The following is a 17,565-nucleotide window of genomic DNA, read 5'->3' on the forward strand; positions in this document are numbered from 1 at the left end:
TCGGACTCAATGAGAGGCGGCGTGCGCGCCAGGGGAGGGGCGCGGCCTGGTCCCGTGCGGCCCTGGGAGAGGCGGGCGCTTTGCGGACCCTGCACGCGGATAGCAGCAGGAACGCAGCGTGGAGTGCGTGGGGGCCGGCGAGCCGCGAGAACTTGAAGCCACCAGTATCGGTCACGCCGAGGAGCCGAGAGAATTTATTCTGAGCGCGAAGGGAGGTTGGAGGGGATCTAAGTGGGGGAGGGGCGCAAAGGCTGCTGCCGGCCAGTGAATTTCCGCAAGAGGAGCCCAGGGAGAGCAGGGCTGGGGGGGGGGGGGTGGCGGTGAGCAGGGGGTGGCGGGAGAGGGCCTGCAGGGCTGGGTGGGCCAGGGCGAGGGGAGCGAGGAAGGTGCAGTACCCCCGGGCCGCAGCAGAGGGCGCAGTTGCTGCGTCTGGCGTGGAAGATAAGCAGGTGCCATCAGCCCCGCCTCCCACCCGCCAGTGCCCTGCTACCACTGCCCATTGGCTGAACTCAGCGTGAAGCCAGAAGTCAAGAGAGGACAGGGACGGGGGGCGGCGTCTGGCGTGGTTGGAATGTCCTGTTGCAGAGTTCTTGGTTCAATCCCTGTCCCTGACTCCTCACCCTAGTGTCCTGGCGGGTAGCAGGTGTGGCTCAAGTACTTGAGTGCCTGCCACTGATGTGGGAGACCTGGACCGAGTTCCTGGTTCCCAGCTTCATCCTGGCCATTACAGGCACTGAGGGCACCAGTGGGTAGCAGCTGTGTCCGGGTCTGCCTCTCAACAGTACAACTTTTTTTTTTTTTTTTTTTTTGACAGGCAGAGTGGACAGTGAGAGAGAGAGACAGAGAGAAAGGTCTTCCTTTTGCCGTTGGTTCACCCTCCAATGGCTGCCGCGGCCGGCGCGCTGCGGCCGGCGCACCGCGCTGATCCGATGGCAGGAGCCAGGTGCTTTTCCTGGTCTCCCATGGGGTGCAGGGCCCAAGCACCTGGGCCATCCTCCACTGCACTCCCTGGCCACAGCAGAGAGCTGGCCTGGAAGAGGGGCAACCGGGACAGAATCCGGCGCCCCGACCGGGACTAGAACCCGGTGTGCCGGCGCCGCTAGGTGGAGGATTGGCCTAGTGAGCCACGGCGCCGGCCAACAGTACAACTTTTAAAGAGGCAGCAGGTGTGGGGCATGCTCCTGAGCCTGGAGCCAGTGTGCAGCGTGGAGGTCCAGCTCAGGGAGGGAGGGCTCTCCTGGGTGTGGGGAACCAGGTGGGATCAGGAGACGGTTCGGGGGGGGGTGCGTGCTGAGGAGGTGCCTATGTGACATGGGGGGTGTGCAGAGAGGAGATGTCCGGGGGACACCTGGGAGACCGGGTCTTGAGAGATTGAGGATTTGCCAGGTGCGCAACGCTGGAGGCACAGGTATGAGCTGGTGTCTGGTGTGTGGAAGGGATGGAGGCGGTGCCCTGAGGTACCCCAACATTTAAGGGGCACATGGACGACCAGGGCTAGGGAGATGAGGGGGCCCAAGAGGCAGGTGCCTGCAGCTTCAGACTGCGTGTGTATGAGCATGTGTGTGGGTGTGAATGTATTGGGCGCAAATGAATGTGAGCTGGTGTGTTTGAGGATATGTGAGCGCATGTGTGCCCCTGCATGTATGAACATGCCTGTGTACGGAGCATGCATGTGTGGGTGTGTGCACGAGTGTGTATCTACTGCTGGATAAGCCAAGCCTAAGCCGAGGTGTTTTTCGGCACCAGTGTCTCCTGTGGCTGCTTGCGGCCGGGTGGGGCTCCCGCTCTGAGGTCCCCCTGCAGCCGCGATCACGTCAGAGCTGGGCTGGTGCTGGAACCTGCACGAAGCCCCCTCTCAGCGGGCGGGGCCGCCCCCCCTTCGCATTTGAGGTTGAATCCACAGCAAATGTGTGCGTCTGTGGGGCTCGGTGCGACATTCCAACACCCAGATGCCGTATGCGATGATCGGGGTGTGGCTCCTCTGCGGGGACGCTGGCTGGGTCTGCTTTGAAAGGGACATTGCTAGCAGGTTTGGTTGTGACGCCTGCATCCCATATTGTCGCTGGGTTCAAGTCCCGTTCCTCTGCCCCTTGCCCCAAAGACGTCCTTGTCCTAATCGCAGGACAGAAGACATCTCTTGAGGGACTGGCAGGAAGTGTCGAGGTCAGGGCCTTGAAGGGGGTGCCATCCCGGTGAGCCCCACAGGCGTCCTCCCTGGAGAGGGGGCCCCTGCCGGGAGGGGGCGCCATGCACACAGCGCACCAAGAGCCACTCAAAGGCGCCGGCCTACCAGACCCCAGAGAGACCCCCGGCAGGCAGAAGAGGCGACGCTGGCGTCTGTCCTGGCGCCCCCCGCCGGAGCAACGCAGCGGACAGCTCCGATTCCACGCAGACCGACGGCAGTGGACGGTGGGCGAGCCGGTGTGTGCGTCGTCCCCGGCTGGCGCCCCCGCCCCCGCGGCGCCCCCCCCTCCCGCTCTTTTCCTAACGCGGTGGCGTGGCCGTGGTGGTGGCCAGGCTCACCCGGGAACTCCTCCCTCCGAGCCTTTCTCCTGGGGAGCTGATTCCAACAGCGGGCACCGTGGTCGCCTGCAGTGAGCCCGCACAGCAGGGAGCCGCTGTCTCCCAGCTGCCACCGCCACGTCCCTCTCTGGCCTGTGTCCCCGCTGAGCACCACAGGCCCGGCCCAGGCCAGGCGGCCTCGCGATCCCGGGAGGGGGGCACTGGAGGGAAGCACTGCGGGGGAGGGGCTCACTCCCACCGGCCCGCGGAGAGCAGGGACTGACTTGGGGGATTTACCCAGCCGCTCCTGTGGGGCAGCTCCTGGGCTCCAGGCTCATCCCCGGGGGTGCAGCCCCCCTGCAACCCCACCCTTACCCCCGGCAGACAGCACAAGGTCGCAGGTGCTGGTGTGGCGGATGGGCAGCGGGGGAGAAGGCACTGCTGGCCTGGGGCCTCCTCTCCCCCAGCCCCGGTCGCCGAGGCTCCTGCACTGCTGGGAGCCGCTGGGGCCTCCCCGCATCCTGCCCACATGCCCCGCGAGCACCTCCCTGCCTGGGTTTGCAGGGCCAGAGTGGGGCTGGGGCTGAGCTCTCCTCCTTCCCCTCTGCTGCCTCCCACCCCCTCCCTGCGAGGCAGAGGGGAGGACGTGTCGGGGATGATGGATTGAAGGGGCAGCTGGGGTCAGGAGGGGCCGCGGGCGCGGGGAAGGAGACAGATGCCAGGGGGCGGAGCAGAGAAACACAGGGTCCAGAGCAGTGAGGACAGGGAAACCCAGAGACTGGGGAATGTGCGGGCCCAGAGACGGCAGGGAGGAGGCCGAGCCGGACCCCTCAGCCGCACACGCAGCCTGAGGCGGCGGCAGGTGCCTGGAGACAGTGAGTGAGCTAGGCCAGAGCGCAAGAGGGCAGGGAGGGGCCCGGGAGGGGGAGGGGGAGGAGGAGGGAGACAGAGAGAGCCCGAATGGGGAGGGGCCCAGAAAGGAGCTGCTGAGGAAGCAGATGAGACCAAGAGGGCAGAAGGGCAGGGACAGAGAGAGGGGAGGAGGTGGAGGAGGTGGAGGAGTCCAAATCCCGCCCCGCCCCGCCCCTCAGGCCAGACCAGGTCATCCCATGGCCTGTGCGGGGCCAGGGCCAAGACTTCGGCGGCTTGGCATGGCGGCCGGCCGGAGCCGTGACAAATGAGCTGCCGGCTGGTGTCATGATGGATGTCTCTGGAGGCCAGCACGGGGCGGGGGCCCACGAGGATAAATGTTTCCTCCTCCTGGAGCCTGGTGGGCAGGGGCGGGGTCCTGGGGAGCCAGAGTGAGGGAGAGGCAGCAAAGCAGAGATGCGGAGGGGAGGGGATCCGAGATTATCCCAGGAGAGATGTGCAGGGAGGGAAAGTGAACAAGGACCCGTGGGGACCCCCACCAGAGCAAAGGAGCCGGAGAGAGCCTGGAGCTCAGGGAGGAGGGGGAGGGGAAACTGAGGCTGGGAGCTGGGGAGCGCTCCAAGCAGGCCCTGCCCCCCCCCCCGTCTGTCCCACAGCCTCTGAGCTGCTCCTGGGGCCCCCGGGTGTCCCTGGGGACAGTGGCTGCCTGACCCCCAGCTGTTGCACCCAGTGGTGACTGAAGGCCAGCACCAAGCAGGGGCAGCTGAGAGGCCCCCACCTACTCCTGGGAGCCCCCCGTGGGATGCACACACAAGCGGAGGCCACCACCAGACACCCAGGAGCCCCTCCCAGAGGCACCAGGCCTCCCTGGGGTTGGGGGGGAGGGTCCAGGGACCACAGAAGGGAGACAGAATGGAGGAGGGGTCCTCAGTCCAAATGAGAGACCCACAGCCCTTGGGGCGGGGTGTGTACAGGGCAGGCAGACACCCTGAGACAGACTGGGGAGGGGCTGAGATAGCGGGGGGGGGGGTGTCCCCGCTCCCGCCTGGCCTTCCCCAGGGGGAGGGGCTGAGAGAGCCGGGGGTGTCCCCCGCACCAGGCCTCGGCCTCCCCAGCAGCTTCACCCCAGGCTGTCGGGTTCTTCCCTTCCCAACATCTCACTGCTTCTGTTCATTAAACGACTCAGACCCGGGAGCCCGGGCCCTGCTGCCAGGTTTCGGGGGCCCAGGTCCTTGCGGCCTCTCCGTGTCTCCTGCCGCGCCCGGAGACGCGGACTCTCACACAAACCCACTCTTGTGTGCAGGGGCAGCCTGAGCCACTCCAAGGGCAGAGCGACCTCAGCACCCCCTCCCACACACGGGGATTGAGGCTGGGACCCGGGCCCCTCCTGGGTCCCCCACTGCAAGTCTCAGTTATGTGTCTGTCTCTGCCCCGTGCACACCCTGCCCCAGGAGTGATGGAAGAGCTTTGCATCTTTAATTAAAAAGTGATTTAAATTAATTTTCTGCTCCAAAGGCCCTATCTGGGGGCAGCTGTGATGCCTGCCTTAAAGGGCCAGCACCACCTGCAGGAATTAGGCCTGCGCAGAGTGGGGGGCGGGGGCACCCACACCATGTAGGGATCCCAGGCTGTCACCGCCCCCAAGTCCCGGCACCTTCTCCCCACCACCTGCCCCTCCTGCAGATGAGGAAACTGAGGCTCTGCGTCTGGCTTTGCAGGGCGCCTGCAGCCAGCAGTGTGGGCCAGGACAGGATGGGGGGCACGGGGCAGAGAAAGGGCCTGCGGGGGCCAGGACCCTGCTCACCCTGCTCCACCATCTCCCTTAGGAAGTGGGCCAGCTCCCCTGCTCTGGGCCTGGTATTTCACTGCCTTCCCACGGGAAGAGGGAGAAGCTGGACCCCCACAGGTGGAGCCATTTAGGATACCTGGGAGGACCCAGCGGGAGGGCGCTGCCTCTGCCCCCCCCCCGGCCACCCCCACCCAGTCTCCATCCCCTTCTCTGTAGGTGCCTGTTCCCTCTCTCCGGGAGAGGCAAGGCCAGCCGGACCATGGACACAGTCTCCCACCTCCTCCCCTGGCTCCTCACTGTCACCACCACCACCCCCCCTTTTTTTTTCTTTTGACAGGCAGAGTGAGAGTGGATAGTGAGAGAGAGAGAGAGAGAAAGGTCTTCCTTTTCTGTTGGTTCACCCTCCAATGGCCGCTGCAGCCGGCGCACTGCACTGATCCGAAGCCAGGAGCCAGGTGCCTCCTCCTGGTCTCCCATGGGGTGCAGGGCCCAAGCACTTGGGCCATCCTCCACTGCACTCCCGGGCCACAGCAGAGAGCTGGACAGGAAGAGGAGCAACCGGGACAGAATCTGGCGCCCCAACCGGGACTAGAACCCGGTGTGCCGTCACCACAGGCAGAGGATTAGCCTAGTGAGCCGCGGCACCAGCCCACTGTCACCCCTGTGCACCTGCTATGCCCCGAGGCTGTCAGCTGCCTCCTCACCTACAGGTATCTGCTCCCAAGAGTCACCTCCTCCAAGGGCCCCGGCCCACTTTCTGCAGAGCACCTGCCCCTCCAGGGTCATCTTACCCCTGTGCACCCGTGCACTTCCTCGCTCCCCCAGCGCAGCCTCAATCCAACACGGGCACCGTGAGGCCACAACACCGGTCCTCCCCTCCCGAGGATGTCCCCAGAACGCGGCCTGGCACATAGCAGGCACTCAGTAAGTCCTGGGCAGACAAATCTGGGATGGAAGCCGTGGGCCTTCTCCAGGTACGGGATGTGCCTTCAGCATGGCCAACGCCACGGACCCCAGGCTAAGGACCTTCTAGAAGGGATGGAGGAACAAAGGCACACACACGCTCACGCACACACGCGTGCACACGCACGGCCGCCTGTACCTACGGAAACACACACACCTGCCCCCACGGAGGGTCGCAGCCAGAGGCTGTGTCCCGAGGAATGGCGGCCAGGGGGCTGGCGCAGACACTCAGTGAGGGCGGCCGATTCCTTCCCTACTGTGGCTCCGTCTCCCAGCGAGGCGGGGACGCGGACGCGGAGGCGGGCGGAGGAGGGGAGGGGATCGGCGCCGGGAAGGGCGGGAGCGGCCCGGTCTCCGTACAAAGCCGGGCGGGGGCGAGCGGCCCGCAGCACCGCCCCGCGCCGGCCGACAGCGGGTTAAGTGGCTGGGCCGGGAACTTCCGGATGTGACCGCAGCGCCGGGGAGAGCGCGAGGGGCGCGCGGCGGGAGCGCCGCACCCCCGGCCCGGCCCCACGCCCGCTGCCGTACCCCACCTCGGCCGGACTCGGGCGGCCTCGGCGCGTCCGGCCCCGGGGCAGGGACTGGGGCCTGGGGAGGGGCCGGGGCGCCCCTGCCCGCCGGTGCCGCGCGGCAATGAGCCCCGGGCCGTGACCCCCGGGGAGGGGCTGGGGTCCCGGCTCCGAGCCCCCGCCCTGCCCGGCACCGGCCGCTGACGGCGCTGGGGGGCGCCCGGCGTCCGCGGCGCGGGCCTCGGGGGCCGCTGCCCCGGCTGCGTCCTCCCCAGCGCCGGGCTCTGGAAGGACCCGGCAGCGGCGGCCGCTCAGCCCATGGCCCGGAGGGTAGGTCCCAGGGCGGCCGGCGCCCGCCCGCGCGCGCTTCCCCGCCCCGCCGCCATCCCGCCCTCGCCGCCGGCCCTTTCTCTGCCGCCCGCTCCCTGCCCCTGGCTCTGCCCCTTCCCTCCCCCAGGCCCCCTCCTCCTAGACCTGGGTCCTCCTTGTCCGTCCTCGCGGGTCTCCTTGGCCCCGGCCCCATCTCTCCCCCTATCCCCGCCCCAGGTCTCCCCTTCTCTCCCAACCTCGGTGCCCCGCGCTGCCCTCGGGCTGGGAGCCTTCATCATCCCCCACCCCACTCCCTGCTCCACTTTACCCCATCTATCCCCCCAGGGCAGGGGCGGGTCTCCCCAGGCTGCCGGAGAGGGGGCTGTGTCTCCCTTTGGGTCCTGGGCTCCAGGCACCAGGAGACAGGCCAGGAGGGCAGAGGCAGGAACGCGGCAGGAGGTGGGGACCGACCCCATTTCGCAGTTGGGTTCAACTCCAGGGCTCAGGAGAAGTTAGGAGAAGAGCCAGTGGGAGAGGGGTTGAGACAGATGCAGGCAGGTCCTGCCAGGAGCTGGGGAGCAGCCTGCGCCCCTCTTTGGAGCCTTGTGCTCTTTGAACCTCAGCATCTTCACCTGAGGCCAACCTGGCTGCCCGGCCGCGGTGCAGGGGCACGGGGCAGGGAGATCTCGCCCCCACCCATGGTTCTCCTGGCGATGTTTGCACAAGTGCGTGTGTGTGTGTGGAGCTGTCCACCCCTGGTGCGAGGCTACTGTGTGCCGGGTGCCTGCCCTCAGCCTGCACGTGGGGCTGTGCAGCCTGAGTGTGCAGGGCTGGGTGAGACAGGGTGTCGTGTACAGCTGTGTGCGTGGCGGGCACACATGGCGAGCAAGCGGCTTGTTTGCACACACTCAGGTGTGCGAGTCTGACAGCTGTGAAATGAAACAGCCCTGCGCGGAAGCGTGTGTACAAACAAGGCGCTGTTTCCCCAGGAGCTGCCTGGGCGGGTGGACCCTGCCTCTCCCTCTCCCTCCCCCCGCACCTGCTCAGGCTCTGGCTGACCCTCCCCTGGCCAGCAGTCACCAGAATGTGAGCTCCCACATTCTCCATGCGGGCAGTTCGCTCTCTGGGACACTTGGAGACCGGGAGGGACAGTTCCCGGACACGGGGGCTGTCGCCTGGGCGCCAGGTGGGGAGGCTGCTGGGGTGGACAGGGGCCGACCTCCGCCCCGCCCTCCCCAGTACGATGAGCTGCCCCACTACCCACGCCTCCCGGACGGCTTCCCTGAGGCAGCACCCTCGGCACCCAGAGCCCCCGGGCCCTACGGCCCGCCCCGGCCCCCCCAGCCCCCTGCCCCAGGCCTGGACAGTGACGGCCTGAAGAGGGACAAGGACGAGATCTACGGGTGAGTAGGGGCCGGGGCTGCAGCCCTGCCTCTCCCGGGCTCCCCCTCCTCTGCTCTCTGAACTTCCCCTTCCCGCCCCACCGCCAGACACCCGCTCTTCCCGCTGCTGGCCCTGGTCTTTGAGAAATGTGAGCTGGCCACGTGCTCACCTCGTGATGGGGCCAGCCCGGGGCTGGGCAGTCCCCCGGGCGGCGACGTCTGCTCCTCCGATTCCTTCAATGAGGACATCGCTGCCTTTGCCAAGCAGGTGGGCGCCCGCGTCCTCGGCGCGCCGGGACAGCTGCGAGGAGGGTGGGGGGAGACGGCTGTGCCCTGCCGGCCTCTCTCTTGCCTCCAGGTCCGCTCCGAGAGGCCCCTCTTCTCCTCCAACCCAGAGCTGGACAACCTGGTGAGACTGGGCCCTGCCCCGTGTCCCACCATCCCCAGGAGTCAGCTGAAGGGACTGAGGGCATCACTGGCCCTGTCCTCAGAGCCTGGTGCTAGTCTGTCCGCTAGCAGCACTGTGGAGCCTGGAGTTGTTCAGATCCCAGCTCTGAGCGCCAGGGCAGGTGGCCTCACCTCCTGCTGCCTGGGGGCCCTGTGGCCAGCAGTCACTTCCTTCTGGGGGGGTGGGCAGCAGGGGCTGCTCTGTCAATCGGGAAGGCGGAGACACCAAGAGTGAGAGATGCCCGGCTTCTCCCTTTGTGCCCCGAGCTCCTATGACCAAATCCTGCAGCAGAGGACTCTGGGAAATGTGGTTGCAGGTGCAGGGGGAAGTGGAGCCGTGGGCAAGCAGGCGCGGGATGGGGGATAGCAGGTCCCAGCTCCCGGGCCCTGCTGCATCCGGCGCGTTTGTGGGGCTGGCTTCTCCTTTGGCTCTGCCTCTAACCTCCCCCTGCTCTGGGTCCCTGTCACTGTCCTCATCACCGCCTCACTCTTGTTCTCTCGTCCCCCCACCTCTGGTCCCTTCCTGTCCCCGCCTCAGATGGTCCAGGCCATCCAGGTGCTGCGGTTCCACCTGCTGGAGCTGGAGAAGGTGAGCACCGCCCCGCCCCGCTCCATCGGGGTCTCTCCCCACGTGCCCTGCGCACCCCGGCCCTGGCCCCTGGGTGGCCCCCCCAGTACCCCGGTGCCCCCCCAGGTCCACGACCTGTGCGACAACTTCTGTCACCGCTACATCACCTGCCTCAAGGGGAAGATGCCCATCGACCTGGTCATTGAGGACCGCGACAGCGGCTGCAAGGACGACCTCGAGGACTACCCGGCCCCCTGCCCCAGCCTCCCAGACCAGGTGGGCATCAGAGCGGGAGGGGCACTAACCCCACCCCACCTGGCCGGGGCGGTGCCCCCACACACGGCTGTCTGTGCAGCAGGTGCACACTCAGGCCCACAGCACAGGCTGTGCTGAAGCAGCCTCCCGGCCACGTGACGGGGCCTGGGCCACCGCCAGCCCAGGGTAGCGCCCACGCATGCCACACAGCCCGCTGGGCACAGTAGGGGCCTGCAGGGGGATACCCATGCAGTTTACCTGGCCCCAGTGCTGGGGGTCGGAGGAGGCCAAGGCCTGGTGCCGGCCGCTGCGGGTGGGGGTGCTCTCTCTGTGCCATCGCATGCTGAGGGGTTCAGGGGAGACGGAGCATGGTGCCAGCCCAGGTCTGTCTTCCTCTTCTTACAAAGCCACTGCTGCCACCACGGGCCCACCCCTGCCACCCTGTCAGTCCTGGTTCCCTCCACGGGCCTTTCCCTGTGAACACGCGAGCTTTGGGGATACACAGCCCAGACCCTGCCCCACAGACACAGCCAGCCAGGGGGTCACGGCGTCGGCACGAACGTGTGTGTGTGTGTGACCGTCACACTGCAGCTGAGCTGCAGGAGACGCACGCACACCACTGCCGCCCATGCAGGCTGGAAGGGCCGAGTAAACCCAGTGGCCCCTGCCCAGCTCACCAGCCTCGCAGTAACTCCCGGGAACCACAGTTCCACACACGCAGGCAGGGACAGGGAGCTTCTCAGGCCAGGCAATCCTGGGGCGTGGAGCTGAAAGCAGTCGCCAGGGGCAGGTGGGTACCGGGGGCTGAGCAGCCGCAGGGAGCAGTGTCCACCCCCGGTCTGAAGCAGGGCCAGCCAGTCGGCAGCCCGGAGAGGAGCAGGGTGCCCAGGCCGGCGACCGTGGCTGAGACCTTTGGCAGGACAGAGCCGCCTGGGGCAATGGGACCAACCTGTGTGGTGACAGAGACCCCGCAGTCACGATGGGCGGCCCAGCCCCCGCACACGGCACCAGGGCGAACCCCACACATGGAGTACCTCACATCAAGAGGACACCCCCCCACACCTTCCTCGGCCATTCTGAGACCCCAGAGTCTGATAACTCAAATCTCTTCCCCCTGTAACTTTAGTGCGAACCCCTCGGCAGCAAAGTCTGAGCTGGACTCAGGAGATGCGATTGACAGGCTAGATTGTGTGCCACTTCGTTAAATAGTCATCAATGTTAATGAGTTTGGTGCTGAGGCTGTGGGTGTGCGCCGATCGGCGGCTGAACTGTGCGAAGTTCGGGTTCTGAAATGTGTCCAGGACGAGGTGCTGAATCCTGGCCACGTTTTGCACTTGAGGGAATGGCACAGAGGTGAAGGGACTAGCCAAGGTCACACGGCCAAGAAAGGGCAGGGACGGCTCCCACGCGGGAGGCCTGGCTCCAGAGCCTGCGTTCTTAGAGCTGCCATGCTGCCCTGGGCCCTGGCCAAGGTGCTAACTGCCGACTCTTGTCTCCTAGTCTACCACGTGGATTAGAGACCAGGAGGACAGTGGGTCTGTGCAGCTGGGGACCCCGGGTCCCTCCAGCGGAGGCCTGGCCTCTCACAGTGGGGACAACTCCAGTGACCAAGGTGAGAGCATGGGATGTGGTCTGAGGATTGAAGTTAGACTGCAGGTAGGACTTGCAGAGGGGCCAGGAAGGCTGAGGGTGAGGGTCTGGGACCCCAGCCCGCCTCTCATTGCTGTCTGCACACACAGCTTGCCTGTCACCTCCAGGGGATGGCCTGGACACCAGCGTGGCCTCTCCCAGTTCCGGGGGCGAGGAGGAGGAGCTGGACCAGGAGCGGCGGCGCAACAAGAAGCGGGGGATCTTCCCCAAGGTGGCCACCAACATCATGAGGGCCTGGCTGTTCCAGCACCTCTCGGTGAGCGCCCCCAGGGGATGCCCAGGCACCGAGGGGCAGAGACTCACCTGTCACTCTAAGGCCTTCGCCTCACCCAGCCCTCCTGAGTGATGAGGGGCGGAGCTGTCATCTCATTTGCAGAGGAGTATCTGAGACACAGAGTGCTTAGGGGACTTGCCCAAGGTCACACAGCCAGGAAGAAGTGTCTCAAAGGCAGGCCATCTGGCCTTACCCACTGGGGCACACTGCTTCGTTGCGAGAGATGAGAAACTAGATGAGGGGCCACCACAGAGACTCGGGAGACACTGAGACAGAAGCAGGGAGAGGAAGAAGGGGTGAGGGGTTAGGAGCGACTCACACCTGGACCCTGTCAGACTCAGGGCCCGGCTGGGCTGTGCCCTACCCCGCCCTGGGGTCCCCTCCCCAGCTTGGCCACCCAGAGACAGCTGCCAGTCAGCCTCTGACTGCTGGAGGGGGCAGGGCGCCCGCCGGCCCCAAGCTTGGCCACACTGGCCACCCTGGCCGTCCCCGCCCCGCCCCAGCCTGGGATCTCCTCCCACGGGCCTGCGGGCCAGGCCTTGGGACCAGGTGGGCAGGCAGGGTGACTCTTGCTGGGGGCCGCAGCACCCGTACCCCTCCGAGGAGCAGAAGAAGCAGCTGGCGCAGGACACGGGGCTCACCATCCTACAGGTCAACAACTGGTGAGTGGCGGCGGCTGGGCGGCGGGCGCTGTCCGCGGTGCTGATGGCGGCCTGAGCCTCGCGCCCCATGCACTCACCTCTGCCGCCCTCCTCCTCTCTCCCTACGGCTGCCCTCAGGTTCATTAACGCCCGGAGGCGCATCGTGCAGCCCATGATCGACCAATCCAACCGCACAGGTATGGGGAGAAGGTGGAGGGAGGGCCATCAGACTCGGAGGGCTTGAAGCCACTCAGCCTGTTCCCTCCCCACCCAGGGCAGGGCGCGGCCTTCAGCCCCGAGGGCCAGCCTCTGGCAGGCTACGCAGAGACTCAGCAGCAAGTGACTGTCCGGCCTGGTAAGGCCCCGCCTCCCGAGCTAGGCCCCTCCTCCAACAGAGGCCCACCTACTGAGACTGTGGGGGGGGATAATGCAGCGCTTCCTTTGGCTGTGGGGGCGTGGGGGGCAGAAGAGGCCCCACCTTCCCCCTCCGCTGCTCACTTCCCCAGGCCCCACCCACCATGTGCCAGGCCTCCACTTTCTCTAAAAGGGTCAGCGTTGTTTTAAAAGATGACCCAGTGTGTCCCAGAAGGAAGGGGCCGGTGGGGCATCTGCGGGAGACCCCCGACCTCCCCTCCTGTCTTACAGGATCCGTGGGGATGAGTCTGAACGTGGAAGGAGAGTGGCGCTACCTCTAGGGCCAGACTCAGGACAAGGGTGTGTGCCGAGGCCCGGGCTCTGCTGCCCTCTCCTCCCAGCTCCAGTCGTGCCCCTCCCTGTCCTGCACCCCTCCCCACACAGTCATCCTGGACTGAGACCATCCATCCATCCATCTGCCCGTCCGTCCCTCTGTCCACTCACCTGTCCGTGTTTACCCATCCATCAGGCATCCTCCCTGCCACGCGCCGTCTGTCCGGCCGCAGGCTCACCACGCTCCACGCTGACCCGGGAGACCCCCTACTTATCCATGTGTTCAGCCACCCACTGCCTACCCACGCACCTACCCCCTGACCCACACTGAGCCCCCGCCCCTGGAGAAGCTGTGATCTCCAGGAAGGGGAATCAGAAATCAGTGGCGCCACTGAAAGCGTGGAACTGCTCCGAGGAGGCCGTCAGGGAAGTGGCCTCCGTGGGGCCCTGAGGGATGAGTCCCCTGGGAAGGAGTGGGAATGAGCTGGCGCCGGTCCTGGGACTTCGCTCTGGCCAGGCACTGCCAAGGTGGGCGAGACATCTCTGTGCGGTCCTCATGACCACCACCAGGGGGAGACACGGCCACATTCCTGTCACAGATGAGAACCCAGGCCGAGTTCACTTCCAGTTCACTCAGCTCAGAAAAGCAGGGAGCAGTGTGTGCAAAGGCCCAGGGTGAGAGGCAGCCAGAGTTTTGGACACACAGCTCAGATCTTGCCCCTCCCTGGAGGGAAACCCTTCTGGGGCTCCCCAGTGCCCTCTGGACACAGCGCACTCTGTAGTGTCCATACGTCCGTCCAGTGCACATGCCCTAAGCCCTGTGCCCAGCCCTGTGCTGCATGGTGCTGGGGACAGAGTCACCACCATGACAGCCAGCCCGCCCTCCTAAGGCTCACAGTCCAGGGGGGGAGACTGACCCATCCCCAGGCAGGGACCACCCAGAACAGGCGGGGTGGGGCCTAGAGGAGCCCTGAGGGGCTGCAGGAGCCAGGCTGGGAAGAGGGCTCCAGAGAGCGCTTCCTGGAGGAGGGGGCCTTCAGACTACAGCCTGGGAGGAATGTCTAGCAGTGGGGCCAGCAGAGCACGGAGACCCTCAGAGCCACGACACTGCCCCCTCACAGGGGCAGCGTGGGCGATGGGTTCAGGCTGGCAGAAAGGCCTGGCAAGGCTGAGGCACGGAGGGGACACTGGGGGTCTGAGCCAGGGAAGGAGATGCACGGGTGCGTCCAGGCCTGGGAGGCCCATGGGCAGCTCGGCTCTGCGTGGGCAGGCATGGGCCATGGCTCTGTCAGCGTCACGTGACCTCTGGGGGCCCACTCTCCTGGCACCCCCGCCTCTCTCCCCCATCCCCCGCCATCTCCCCACGTCCCACCTCTGGCTGTGATGTCTTCCCGTCTGCCCTGCCTGTGGCACTCCCTTCTCTGCCCCGTCTCTGCCCTGCTCTCCAGCTCCCAGTCTCCACACTCCTCCCACTGGTCCCTTCCCTCGGTCTCCCCCTCTGAGACTGCTGTGCTGCACAGGGGGGCTGAGGGGGGCTGACGTGGGCCAGCCCTGGGCGGAGACCACGGCCTCACACCTGGTTGGCCCCGCCTCCCCTCCCACAGGCCCAGCCCTGGGCGGAGACCACGCCTCACACCTGGTTGGCCCCTGCCAGGCTCTCCAGCTTCAGGATCCCCTCCTTAAGGCCCCTCCACTCATCGCCTACCTCCCTGGGGCCCTGCCGGGACACGGGGACCTGCACACCCACCCAAGGCTCTCTCAAGGACCAAGCAAGACCTCCAGGCCCTGGGCCCTGAGCTGAGCACTTGGGCCTGGGTCTACAGAGGACAGTGGCTAGGGCCCCGCCTGTGGGGCAGAGAAAGGAGGGGGAAAGCTGGGGCCGAGGAGGAGGGATGGCCCCCATCCTCATCTTGGGGAGCCCCTGCCTGCTCCTGCCCTGCACCCTGCTGCCTCCCCCACCACCCTTCTCTGGTGTCTTCTACTTTTTTTAAAATGATAAAAGTCTTAGAAACACACGCCACCACTGGCAGTTTCTGTGTCTTCCAGGATTTCAGGTTCTCTTAGGTCTCAGTAATAATACTTGTTCTACTCCCTCTTCCAGCTACGGCTGTAAAACAGGCCCAAAACTGTGGCTCTGAACGGGGCCGGGGAGGGGGGGGCTCTGGGCTCTGGTCGAGGCCAGCCACAGGGCAACAGGAGGGTAGGACCACGTGGCTGTCATCACCCAGCAGGCTGTGCTTGCTCAGAGAGAGGCCTGGTCAGGCCGCCACGGGAGCAAGGCCCGTCTGGGTTCTAGGGGAGAACTGGACTCCCCCTCTGGGACGCACATGGGTGAGCGATGTGGGTGAGCTGGGCATGGACAGCTGGGCCCCTCCCTGCAGCCACACCAGCTCCTCCCACATGTGCCCCTTTTGCGTGCAGCAGGAAACCAGTTTCCCTGCAAAATAACCACCAGAGCCAGCGCTGGCCAAAAAACTAACATGGCTGCCGACTTCATCTCCCCAGTGGCCTTTCACTAGCTACAGGATTACCATGATAAAGGGACCTGGCTGACACTCCCACTCCCATCATGCACCAGACCCCATGACACTTCAGAGTTTCACAAAAGCATAGAAAAATGGGTGGCACTCAAGTCCTTTGTGACTACGGTGAGTATTTCCTCCAAATTCCCTAGGCCAGCAGTGGAGTGGGCCAGGGACAGAGCAGGGAAGACTTCCTACAATCCCCTCTTAAAGGTGGGCAGGGGCAAGGCAAGGCCAGACTAAGGCTGAGGGCTACTTCTAGAGATGCCACTCCTGCCTGGCACCGGGCAGGGTCTCGCAGCTGGCAGAGGGACCCTGGTGACTGGAGTGGGGGCAGCTCCCTGCTCCCCTCTCCTGCCTGTTCCAGGGACTGGACATGCCTGTCACTTAATCCTAATTAAACCAACTGGCCGTGCCAGGTAGGAGGTTAATTGTAACTAAAAATACCTCCCCACTTCCTGGATGAGGGACCCAAAGTGCTGGGCCCCAGTCCTGGGGCTGCCTGGTGTGTGTGGGGGCATTGCTGACAGTGGGGTGGGGACGGGGGCCTGCCTGGGTGGAAGATGGGGGGCGGGGCTGGGGGCATGTCTGGCATAGCTGTGGGCTATGACTGGAGGGACGAGGGTGGGTGTCACTGGAGCCACCCACTGGGAAATGGCTGTGTCCACCGCTTTGTCACACACAGGAGCCCTGGTGAAGGTGTGTGTCTCTGAGAGTCTGTGTCCGTGACGATGGTAGTAGGGGCTGTGTTTGGTGCTGGGAGAGGGATGTCTGGGTTCTGAGGGCCACCCTGCATTTGCCTGTGACGTGTCTGGGCGGGGTTGGTGTCTGTGCTTGAGCTGGGTGGTGGTCACAAGTCATCGGGCCACCCATGGGTCCAGAGCTGTAATCAAGTGCATCTTGACCACAGGACACCATCTTGCACGCACCTCCCTGATGAGGCTCCTCTGTGAGCCAAGCCTTACGGTGGGAACTGAGGTGGAAACCTAAACCCAGTGGGGACAGGCAGGAGACAAAGGCAGTCTGGGCATGGCCATGGGCCTAGCCGTGACCCTGGACAGCAATGTCAGGGCAGCCACCAGAAGGGTCCATTGGGGCCAACGTTGTGGCACCGCAGGTTGGGCCACCTGTGACACCTGACACCGGTGTCCAATAGGGGCACTGGTTCAAGTCCTGGCTTCACTTCCCATCCAACTCCCTGCTAATAGCCTGGGAAAGCAGTGGAAGGTGGCCCAAGTGTTTGGGGCCCTGCACCCACATGGGAGACCCTGATGGAGTTCCTGCAGTCATTTGGGGAGTGAACTATTGGATGGAAGTTATGAATGTTACTTGGTCACAGTTTTATTGCAATATAATTAATATACTATAGAATCCACACAGCTTTTATCTATCACCAAGTTATGCATCCATCACACAACCAACTTTAGAGCATTTTCAACGCTTTCGAAAGAAACCCTAATCCCCACAGCAGTGGCCCCCAGCCCCAGCCCTCAGCCACCGCGGATCTACCTGCTGTCCCCTCAGGCTGACTGACTCTGAAGGTTCCTCCCACTCGGCGCCAGGTCCTCAAGGTTCATCCACGGCATGGCAGGAGCCAGTGCGCCACTCCTCAGCTGCCACATGATACTCCGTGGCCCTGGAAGAATTCTGAGCTGAGAAGGGACAGCATCAAGTTTGCGCCTCACCCCTGGGGCAGACCAGAGGTGTGGCAGGTTCATCGTGTCCCCCACTTACGCTGAGGTCCCATTCCTGGCACCTGTGAGCGGGAACCTATTTGGAAATGGGGTCTTCTGTGGTGCCCAGGTGAACAGGCCTGCAGGGGTGGGCACACTCACTGGGAGGACACCATGTGGACAGAGGCTGCAATGAAACGGCCATCAGCCTAGGGCGCCGGACGTTGCCAGAACCTGCCGGGAGTGGTGAGCAGGCAGGCAAGGGCTCCCCAGCAAGCTGCAGAGGGGCGCTTGAATTTGGACTTCAGACCTTTGGAACTCCAAGACAAGCTTCTATTGTGTGAAGTCCTCCAGTTTGCGGGATTTGTGACAGTGACAGGGAGTGTGAGGGGACATGGGGGCAGGGCGGCAGGAGGGGAGGAGAGGGACTGAAGAACTGCCCAGCAAGCAGCGCGGGACAGGGAACTGCCCAGAGGCGAGGAGGAGCTGGCCTGAGGGCTCAGGGCGGCAGGCGCAGTCAACAC

The 17,565-nt window shown here is 65.1% G+C and overlaps 1 protein-coding gene across 7 annotated transcripts; it reads left to right on the forward strand.

The window, feature by feature from the left end:
- The first annotated feature begins 5,578 nt into the window (after nt 1-5,578).
- MEIS3 (Meis homeobox 3) lies at nt 5,579-14,866 on the forward strand. 7 transcript variants are annotated; one of them, XM_070062046.2, is made up of 13 exons: nt 5,593-6,963; nt 8,182-8,345; nt 8,433-8,592; nt 8,683-8,733; nt 9,310-9,360; nt 9,466-9,615; nt 11,095-11,206; nt 11,352-11,500; nt 12,104-12,180; nt 12,298-12,356; nt 12,434-12,514; nt 12,805-12,873; nt 14,451-14,866. In XM_070062046.2, the coding sequence occupies exons 1-12, from the start codon at nt 6,952-6,954 to the stop codon at nt 12,852-12,854; spliced, it is 1,116 nt and encodes a 371-aa protein (XP_069918147.1). In that variant the 5' UTR covers nt 5,593-6,951; the 3' UTR covers nt 12,855-12,873; nt 14,451-14,866. The 7 variants fall into 7 exon arrangements, with proteins under 7 accessions (XP_089176301.1, XP_089176302.1, XP_089176300.1 ...); XM_070062047.2 differs by having other exon boundaries at nt 9,517-9,615; XM_089320177.1 differs by having other exon boundaries at nt 6,425-6,963; nt 11,334-11,500.
- Nucleotides 14,867-17,565: the final 2,699 nt, after the last annotated feature.

This window comes from Oryctolagus cuniculus, chromosome 18, assembly GCF_051225735.1.
Source record: "Oryctolagus cuniculus isolate XC-2025 breed Fujian yellow rabbit chromosome 18, ASM5122573v1, whole genome shotgun sequence".
Taxonomy (NCBI): Eukaryota; Metazoa; Chordata; class Mammalia; order Lagomorpha; family Leporidae; genus Oryctolagus; species Oryctolagus cuniculus.

Excerpts from the sequence above, each read along its gene's own strand:
- MEIS3 (XM_089320175.1), top strand. Across the intron at positions 11,501-12,103 it reads GGCTGTTCCAGCACCTCTCG|CACCCGTACCCCTCCGAGGA; the intron begins GTGAGCGCCCCC and ends TGGGGGCCGCAG. Across the intron at positions 12,181-12,297 it reads ATCCTACAGGTCAACAACTG|GTTCATTAACGCCCGGAGGC; the intron begins GTGAGTGGCGGC and ends GGCTGCCCTCAG.